Source organism: Ptiloglossa arizonensis, chromosome 1, assembly GCF_051014685.1.
Source record: "Ptiloglossa arizonensis isolate GNS036 chromosome 1, iyPtiAriz1_principal, whole genome shotgun sequence".
NCBI lineage: Eukaryota > Metazoa > Arthropoda > Insecta > Hymenoptera > Colletidae > Ptiloglossa > Ptiloglossa arizonensis.
Window position 1 is genome coordinate 4,952,794 of NC_135048.1, and position 9,951 is coordinate 4,962,744.

At 31.5% G+C, this 9,951-nt stretch overlaps 2 protein-coding genes across 3 annotated transcripts; one reads left to right on the plus strand and one right to left on the minus strand.

Moving 5' to 3' along the window:
• The first annotated feature begins 333 nt into the window (after nucleotides 1-333).
• On the plus strand, nucleotides 334-3,311 carry Pngl (N-glycanase Pngl). Its single transcript, XM_076313870.1, has 6 exons — nucleotides 334-634; nucleotides 713-1,008; nucleotides 1,099-1,326; nucleotides 1,418-1,592; nucleotides 1,788-2,207; nucleotides 2,298-3,311. Exons 1-6 carry the CDS (start codon nucleotides 416-418, stop codon nucleotides 2,874-2,876), a joined length of 1,917 nt encoding a protein of 638 aa, XP_076169985.1. The 5' UTR covers nucleotides 334-415; the 3' UTR covers nucleotides 2,877-3,311.
• LOC143148011 (ubiquitin carboxyl-terminal hydrolase 8) lies at nucleotides 3,307-9,719 on the minus strand. 2 transcript variants are annotated; one of them, XM_076313850.1, is made up of 12 exons: nucleotides 9,558-9,719; nucleotides 9,113-9,451; nucleotides 8,608-8,972; nucleotides 7,650-8,538; nucleotides 7,391-7,560; nucleotides 7,181-7,319; nucleotides 6,933-7,085; nucleotides 5,516-5,752; nucleotides 5,199-5,303; nucleotides 4,904-5,110; nucleotides 4,455-4,810; nucleotides 3,307-4,372 (listed from the first exon to the last, which is right to left on the minus strand). In XM_076313850.1, exons 2-12 carry the CDS (start codon nucleotides 9,389-9,391, stop codon nucleotides 4,258-4,260), a joined length of 3,015 nt encoding a protein of 1,004 aa, XP_076169965.1. In that variant the 5' UTR covers nucleotides 9,392-9,451; nucleotides 9,558-9,719; the 3' UTR covers nucleotides 3,307-4,257. The 2 variants fall into 2 exon arrangements, with proteins under 2 accessions (XP_076169965.1, XP_076169975.1); XM_076313860.1 differs by lacking the exon at nucleotides 9,558-9,719 and having other exon boundaries at nucleotides 9,066-9,206.
• Between the last annotated feature and the right edge of the window lie 232 nt (nucleotides 9,720-9,951).

A 9,951-nucleotide genomic window follows, 5' to 3' on the forward strand; every position in this document is an offset into this window, starting at 1 on the left:
CATTGAAAATAATTAGTTGTTAACAAGTTTCATAAGCGATCACTTGTTTAGTGATTATCATACTTATTTGAATCTGCACCCGAGTATCGATATATTGATACTGGTAGCATCATCTAGTAGCGAAGATGGGAACTATTTCTTTATAAATTTGGGCGTTTTGCCATTGCTTGAGGATTTAAAATTAGTTCGAGTCATTTATCGCTAGATGTCTAAACATTTATATTTCATTGACTATTTACCTATTAAGTTAACTTATCGGCGCATGTAAATGTTTTTATATATTGAAACTTAAACTTCATACCACATAGGGCGCCAGTAAAGAATTAACAACACGATAGTGGTTTATGCAGAATTAACTGCATTTTTCGTGTGAATTGACACGTGTCGTTTTTAATACTCTTAAAGCATTTAAATCATGGATAGGGATGTACAACAATGTTTGGATTTATTGAACGAGAACAAAGACCGGGAACGAGATGATGCCGAAAGTGCATTATTAAATGTCTGTCAAAATATCTTATCCCATCCGAATGACAAGCAATATCGAGAAGTATATCTCGATGACCCTATAGTTCAGAAATTGCTTTGCGCTGCTGGAGCTATGGAATGCTTGTTCAATATAGGTTTCATTGAGGTAATCACATTCGTAAATAATGAATTTCAATTTTTATTACATAGATCAATTTAATATATTTTTCTTTCTACTTAATAGGCTGAGAACTCTCTCGTCCTACCACAAGAAGTGTCGCTTTCAAAATTACGAACATTACAAAGCTTACTTTCCAAAAAGTCTTCTACAAAAAGAAATGTTGTCGATACAACAGCACTTTACGATTTGTTATCCCAAATATCTGTTCCAAACGAAAGAGAGTTTTTAACAAAAATTATACACCATTTTCAATGTGTTATGCAGTACGAGAATCCAAATCTGCAAGAGAAAGCGAGGAAGTTAATACCTATTGCTAATCTTGAAATTGCAACCATGAAGAGGATCAGAGAATTACAAAAGTACTAACATATTGCATTTAAGTATCCTTTTATTATTTTTTCCTTCTTAATTTTTCATTTTATTGTTTTTTCTATTGATTTGTTCTGTAGACGAATGAAAATAAGCAAAGTAAATCAAGAAAAGAATGCAGAAAGTCAATATACAGAAAGTGACATAGATACAATGGATTTGTTTCTCATGGAACTTTCACATTGGTTTAAATACAAATTCTTCACATGGGTTGACAGTCCAAGATGTACAGCGTGTTTTGGTACTTGCGAACATTACATGGTTGTTCTTTCCAATGATCCAAAGTACACGCAAGTAGAAATACATAGGCAAGTATCTTTGTCTGTGTCAATGTTTTATTAAACTTATACATAATTTTCTATGTTTAAAATATAAGAAACAAACCAAAGCTTATTTTAGATGTACCAGTTGCGAAACGTTGGTCGAATTTCCTCGCTATACTGATCCAGAACTATTGCTAACTTTAAGACGCGGACGTTGCGGAGAATGGGCCAATGTATTCACACTCTTGTGTCAATCGTTGGGATATGACGCGAGATTGGTATACGATCAAACGGATCATGTTTGGACAGAGGTGTGTAATGGCAACTGCCCTTACGTTAACGGAAAACGTGTGCAAAGGTACTCGTTGGCTCATTGCACTACAGGAATTATTCGTGTAAAACTGTTATCCGCTTTACTGCTTATTAATCAATTTTATTAAAGTTTATAGTAACGTAATGAAAAAAGATGTTTCTTCTGAATACATTGTTATAAATCAATATTTTAGGTATGGTCAATACGTGAAAACAGATGGATTCACGTAGATCCATGCGAAGATATTATAGATCGCCCATTAATGTATGAAAAAGGTTGGAAGAAACAATTGAGCTACATAATAGCTTATTCAAAAGACGAAGTACAAGATGTTACTTGGCGGTATACACGGGATCAAGTTGGCGTAATGAAAAGACGAAAACTCTGTTCCGAAGAAACTTTATTACATTTCATTGAATCGCTGAATAAGCAACGGCAATTATCCAACAATTATAGTGCCGCTCGAAGACAATATGTGATCAAACGAAGGCTTATGGAACTTGTAGAATTAATACACATACCCGAAGAACAGAATTCCGACGATGGTAAGATTTATCAAGGAAGAACTACTGGCTCATTTGCATGGAGACTTGCACGAGGAGAAATATCCCAGGTATAAAAATCAAATTTTATGACGCGTGTCATTGCTTGGTCAAAAAATTGTTACATCTTAAATAAAGATATTCTTAACCATGTTTTTCAGACAAGTTCAGGAACAAACTACTCTTGGGACATTTCGAAATATGGAGAAATGTTCCATTTGTATTATTCTATTGTTAAGGACGTGTACAAAGTAATGGATAACGACGGTAAAAAATTAGCATACGTGTCCGGTTGGCAGAATGGTGTGAATAGTGTACAAGGTGGAATATTTCGTAAATTAGAGTATGATTGGAAAATGGTATACTTAAGTCGCTCTCCAGAAAATATTCGCGGTCAAGTATCATGGAAATTCATAGTAACGAATCCAAATTTGTGTGTGTCCACGTTCAACTTACAAGCTATAATAAAAGTATATCCTAGTGGCAGTATATCCTGGCAAATAGAAGCATTCTTCGATGATACAAATCAAAGTAAATCACTAGTGTTTCCTATTGATGATTGCGCTAACTATCATACAGACCAATTAAAAGGGTCGGTAAAATTAATTCTCACAGCAACACTTTCTGGTGGTCAAGGTGATTGTGCATGGCAACATGCTCAACTTTTTCGTCAAAGTTTAGAGAGTGAAGAAGACAAATCTCTAATCGTTAATATTCAAATGAAAAGTCGAAAATCGTAAAGACAATTCTACTCAAAATAGGCTTCACATAGCAACACATTAACAAAATGTTCAATACTTGATATAGGTGCCTTGCCATAACTTATACAGGTTTTAAATTGCGTATGAGCCCCTCGTATAATATATTTACAAAATTTGAAATCTGAATAATATTACAATAATACAAAACATTCCACATTTATTTTAAGTATGCATATAATATGCTGTTACGTGTGATAACAATGTACATCGCGTAACAGTTAATAAACTAATAAAAAAATAAAACAAATTTAGTTGAATCACTACAATGTTTAATCGAAATTAAGATCAACTAAATATCAACAAAACTATAAATAGAAACGTGAAGGACTAATACGTCGGATTATTGTCTGTTTATGAAAAAATTAATGTATTTAAATGTATTTAAGTTGTAAATAAAGATAAGCTCTCGTGACTGTATAAGTTCGTATATTTTTATTTCATATACAAATTCAGCAAATTAGTCATGTCACTTTGGAAACGTTTGTATCTGATAAGTATTTCATAATTCGTTAACTATTTTGCAAGCACTAGCAACATTTGAACACGCATTTCTTACATATTTTTATATATTAACATTTTGTCACAGATTCATTGAGTGTCAAAACTATTTTTCGATTGCTATACTCTATAGTTTGATTAACTACAGTGTAACAATAGCCCTCCAAAAGTAACAATATTTTTTGCTACAATTATTTATTTGATTTATTTTTTATTATATATACATAACACGTTGTGTTTTATCGAATTTTATATATACTGCTGCAGAACATAAATGATATTAATACATTTATCTGTTTAAGAAGACTTTTTGAATCGTACGATTATGTCGAAATAACATGAAAAGAATCACATAAATAATTCAAAGCAGTGTGCAAGTTAGCGAAAATAATAATATATTAATTAATGAAAAGAAAAAAGTCATCATCGTGTTAAACAAAAAATGTTATATTCACGATTGACAACGCAAGGAACACGTAACATAATTAAATTATACTGATATATAAAGGTACAGAGTGGAACAATATTACTGAAATATATCAGTACAGTACCAAGTACAGTGCGAGCTAAATATTTTTGTAATACACTTGTAAATTAATCCGTCAACTACATTATACTATTATTTCAATGATCTACCGAAATAATATTCCGGCTTAACATTACATATTTAAATATGTTTTAGCATATTCCAGCACCAATCAAATCTTTACTGCCATCATATTCTTAAGCGTATAATCGCATAATACATTTAATACATGTACATACAAAAAATATTTAATATCTACATTGTCACATAACATTTATAACTATTTAAGTAATCAATTTGCATGTCAACTCTGCCCGTTGATCTTTTATATCAATATTAAATAATGTTACTTGAAAATGATGTATAAAATAGCAGATAGGCGCTGGTGTTCTGAGATCTTACTTGACTTTCAGTAACTTCTGTGACAGTTTGGTCGTCATATTTGTACCATCTAAACAAGCAATATATTTAATGCTGATTATATTCTATGTAACAGTTGAAGTATACCAAGTATCAAAACATTATTCACTTACTTATTCTGCGCAGCATTTTTACAAAAAGCTGTGTAGTGACCCCCTTCCATGGTTCCGTAATGATTAGACATCGCGTACAAACTGTAACTATAACTACGAATATTTGAAATTGTAGGAGTATTATTAGTGTCCATAACCAAATACGGTTTCAAATTAAAGCCTGTGAGAGGAAAGTCGACAGCAGTGTTCCTTTTTTCAAGCCAACCACCGCTCTCGGCAAAACGATTTAAGTGTATTACTATAACAGGCGCGAGTTTAACAAAATCAAACTTCTTCATAGCCTCTCGTGCACTCTGACATTTTGGACATTTCCATCCAACTACTTTCTGACCAGTCACAAATCTCAAAATACAATCCTACAAGTAAAATGACTTAGTTGTACAAGTACTAAGAACAAATAATTATTAATAATTTTTTAATAAGGTTTGGAAATTTCACTTCAAACTTACACTTAATGTACACCGATTGGAGTGAGGCAATGATGTTGTCAAGCTATTAAAAGTTTCATACGTGGTACTACTTTGTTTACAGTAGTTGCAAGTAATGGTGGATCTTAACTGACCAAAGAATAAATCAGATATTATGGACCTCTGAGATGCCATTGCTTTATCCCATGCTTCTTCGGCAACAGTCATTTCAAGTGGTGCCTTACAATTCTGTAGATTACAATTCAATTCTATACATGCACTCTGTGATATCAATGTTGTGTATAAAAACTATTCTATTAAACTAATAAAGTCATACCTTCTTCAGATCATTATGCATCCAATCTAACAGAAAGGTCAAAAATTCATGGGAATCCTGCTGCTCGTAACTTTCGAATTGCAATTTGTACTGTCCCACAGCGATCTAACAATAATAATATATTTTAGTATATGCATAAATTTAAAAGTGTAGTACCCATAAGTGAACAAAATTTCAAGTAATTCATACTAGATGAAATGAAGTACTGAAAAGAAGTAATTCATCAACATGTAAATAGCAAATTGATTTTTGAAATTCCATAAATTTCTTTGATGTAAATTTGATAGAAATAATTTTTAGAAGTGAAAACAATATACCTTTAGATCGTGGGGAGAGATGCTCTTGTATTGGCCTCGCCAAAGTGCTTTAATTACTTGAGCTACCTCTTCCACAACTTGACCCTGTGTGCTGTTATCGTCGTTTGTGTTCAAATCATCTGCATATAAATTATCCGTAAAATATTTAGCTAAATGTGTTGTATTACTTAGGCATTGTATAATGCTATTCATGTAACACGAGTTGCCCAAGTTTTTTAAGCCTGTAATGCCTGGATGCTGCAATAGAAGTATGAAACATTGAATATCTCACAGACTCTAGAAAACTAAACACTTTGAATATTATATATTAATTAGATTGATTTATAATGTCACATATTTCATTTAAAACAAAATTATTCTCTTTTAATTGTTAGGAAACTTGTAATTATATTAGAAACTCGGAACTTCATTTTGTCTTTTTATTCAAAGTATAAAATTTATTACATAAAGCAAGACTCATACTTAATTGAATAATAAAAATATGTAGATTATCAGTCTAAGAAGGAAATACTTTTCTTTATATGAAGTAATATTAACAAAATGTTTGCCTTTATGTTTAAACAGTACCTTTTTAAAATTGTAAATATTAAAGTGTGGCACAAACTTTCTGGACAAGTTAACCATTTTTTGTTCATAATCTATTTAATCATTGATAGCAGACAAGCTATCCCTCCATATTTCACAAGATATTATTAAAAGTTTGGATATGGTTGAACATTCTATATTATAATAAGCACAATTTTGTTATTCAATACACATACTTTAACTGAGGTTAAATTTGTACGAAATTACATGTAAAATGAGCGGTCGCCGTTCATTAACTTAACCGGTGACGTTAGTCAGGTAAATACTGATGTGTTAACGCTACGCGGTTCGTCGAAAAGGTTCGATAAAATTGGATTGAGAAGCCTTATAGGTATAAAATATTTCTGTGCTCACGTGCATGCCCATTGCACGTAGTTGGAAATCGCACGACTTTCAAAGCGAGTTAGAATCATGAAATCATCAATTCTGATAATTTCAATGATAGTGTACAGATATACATTACACGCAGATATGTATTATACTTAAGATAAAGTACAGTTTATAAATGGAACTTCATTTACACGTCTACTCTGCTCTACTATCTTAGAACCACGTGGATTACAAGCACGTGTAGGTCAGCGATTGTCGTTCGAATTTCGCGCGTAAAAGTATAAGGTAGTAATGAAATTGACGAATCGGTAATTGGAATAAAAACATTGAATTTTCATACTTTTTGCAGCTTTATCATGTTGGTATATTGTAGTTTTTGATTGCAAAAGTATTGTATAGTAATTCCAATACAAAAGACATAATTCTTATACTTATACTCTTATGAATAAATTTATGATTCTAATCAAAATGTAAAATATTAGTAAGACATATTGATACTCACGACACTTCCATGAATAGGTGTCATTCGTTCTTCACGATTTGCCCAACTGAGATGAGAAATTTTATTATCATTGGCAAAAGATCCATTTTGATTGTATGATGGTATCTGTGGTTTTGAAGTCCTATCCACACGTGGTGCTTTGCGATCTATTAACTAAGCAATGAAATAAAAAAAACATTATTAAATATTGTATAACTGTTATATTGAATTCTTGCATTAAGCAATTTTTTAAATGAGAAAAATCATACCTGTAGCAAATTTGGACTAGAATATGAACGTTCCAAATTACTACCCATTGATGGATTTTCCATTTTCAGAGGTTCTTTGTGAATGTTATTTTCATTTTCCTTTGTTGATTTTTCTTTAGAATCGTTCTTCATAGATTGTCTGTATGTGTACAAGTACATAAAATGGGAAATAAATGAAAATGATCAATTTATCTTATACTTTGTACTTACTCTTGTAATTTCTTCCGTGTTGCAGCTGTATCTTTCATACGCAATTTTAATACACCAAGATTGAAATTAAGATTGACTTTTTCATTTTCTTCCATTGGATTAAATTTAATTGGTTCCATTTTTGCGCAATATTTAGTGAGTTCATCTTCAACTGTTGTGTATTCATTTTGCTGTCATATAAGTTTAAGCAGTTAGTAGTTTTACATTAATGATATTAAAGATAATTATGCGTTAAATGCTAATGTAAAACCTTTGTTACCTTTTCTTCTAATTTCGAACCCAAAGATTTCAATATCCCATGAATATATTCTTCTTCATTTGAACCTTTGTATTTAACACCATGTTGTGCATACATGGCACGTTCCTGTTCTAAAATTTCTTGTTCCAAAGCTTGCTTACTTTTTGCAACTTCATTAAGTTGCTTCATTAATTTTAGTACCATCGTAGATTCAATGGTACCCGAGTCTAAAGAAACTGGTTTCTTACTACGATCAACAGTTGGTTTCATAGATATATCAGTTTTCCTCGTTGTATTTATTGGTTTTTTATGTTGAAGATTCAATGAACTGTCTTTATATTGTTTTGAGGTAATATCTGTAGGAATTCTTTCGACTTCAATAGAAGTGTTCACAAAATTATTGGGACGCATAGGAGAAGTATTATTGATAGATTCTGAATCCACATGTTTGAATAGTATCTTATCACTAAAAATATTTCCCTTTGATGTTATGGCCTCCTTATTTACAGATTTTAAATTACTTGCTTTACTTTCACCTGGTTTGATAATACTATCTTCATCATCTGAATGTATCCAATCAGGATATTCGATATCATCTAATATCTCATTTAAAACATTACTTGAAATAGGCTCTGCGATGTTAGGATTTGTTGTAAATGCTGGATAACGAGTTAGCCATTCTGCATAACCACCATCCAAAATTGTAATTTTTTTATGTTTTATACCAGGATCCCAATTTTCTAAAATTTTCCGTAAGGTATTTAAATGGCTATTCGGTGCCAATGTTTTACTTGATGTATTCCAATCGAGTAAAATTGTAACATCAACATATTGCGATCCTCTATGTTTATATAGGTCTAGAGCTTTCTTATCTTTATAAAGATATTTCTCAAAATGCGTTGCCGATAGACTAAAATTAAAAGAACGTTGATTTTAAAATAGTTTCATTCCTTGTTCAAAAGTATTATTAATTCCTTACCCAGGCTTTATTTCACTACTTGGAATGTTAATGCACTTTGTAGATGATAATCTAGAAATTTCAAATTGAGATTTTGATCTAATATCAATAATTAAATATCTGCCATATATATCTTGTATTAATGGAAATAACTGATCACAGTTCATAATTTCTTCATTGTCACCAACCAATGGATCTCTGGTTGGCGTTTCAGGCAAGTTTATAGGACCATCGACTGGGGACATATAAGAATCAATTCCTACATCATTATCTATATCCATTTTCTCTAAACTGCTACTCTTTTCCAATACTTGTTTTGATTGATGTTTGTAACGTGTATTTAACCTTTGAGTCAAGTCTGCAAGTACTTTTGTTATTTCATTGATCTACAATATAAACATTTATATATATTTTACCATTTTGTGCTCAACATTTAGCATTAAAATGCATAGTGCCTCAAAACTTTACATTCGGAATACCTTTATCTGTGAACGATAAGTTTAATAAAGCATACGCCACTTCCCACCTGATTGACATGCATATTCGTTAAGATCATTTTGTCGTCTTTATACTCCTGAATATTTTTCAACCATTCGACGCAGTTCAGCCATCTCTGCAACATGATATACTGGCCCTCTTCATCACCTTTTTTCTTGAACTTTTCAGCTATGTTATACATCTTAGGCAGCCTCTTATAAATATTAGATGGTTTCACGTCTCTGAAATTAACCTTAGCCATTTGCTGTAACTCGTTTATACTCGTATACCGCAATGGTGTTTTTTCTGTCACTTTTATCACGCTCATTGTTGTTGGTGTTTGACACAATACATATAGTAATTGTGCTAAATTGTAATCTGTAGTAGTCTGTGAAATGAAATGAAACGCATTTAACACATTGAATCGCGCTCATTAGTATAAGAAAAAGTGGAGCATTTTGTAGTTAAATTAATTGATTGAATTAGATACTTGCGTTTTAGTACAAAAAGCACTCTATAAAACTAATAATTTAATTAAAAATGCACATATTACAAAACTGATACGAAGAAACGTTCACGAAGAAACCACTGTGGTGCAGTCCTGATATCAGGATTGATGTAGTTGTATCAATTTCAAAGTTAATAGTCATGTATAGATAGTACTGAACGAACTACTCATACACTAATAATTTCGTAGTAAAGGCAGCGTCCTCGACGGAAAAACGTCTAAGTATGTAAAGAATAGTTAGGGTTTCTCACCGCTAGATAGCGAAGTGCGTTCAATAGACGCTTTCGAACAAATTTAATTCCTTAACAGTCAAGTTTTTTTGAAATATAATTTACTAAAAATGATCAATTTTATTATTATTGGATTTGGTACTCAGCTGC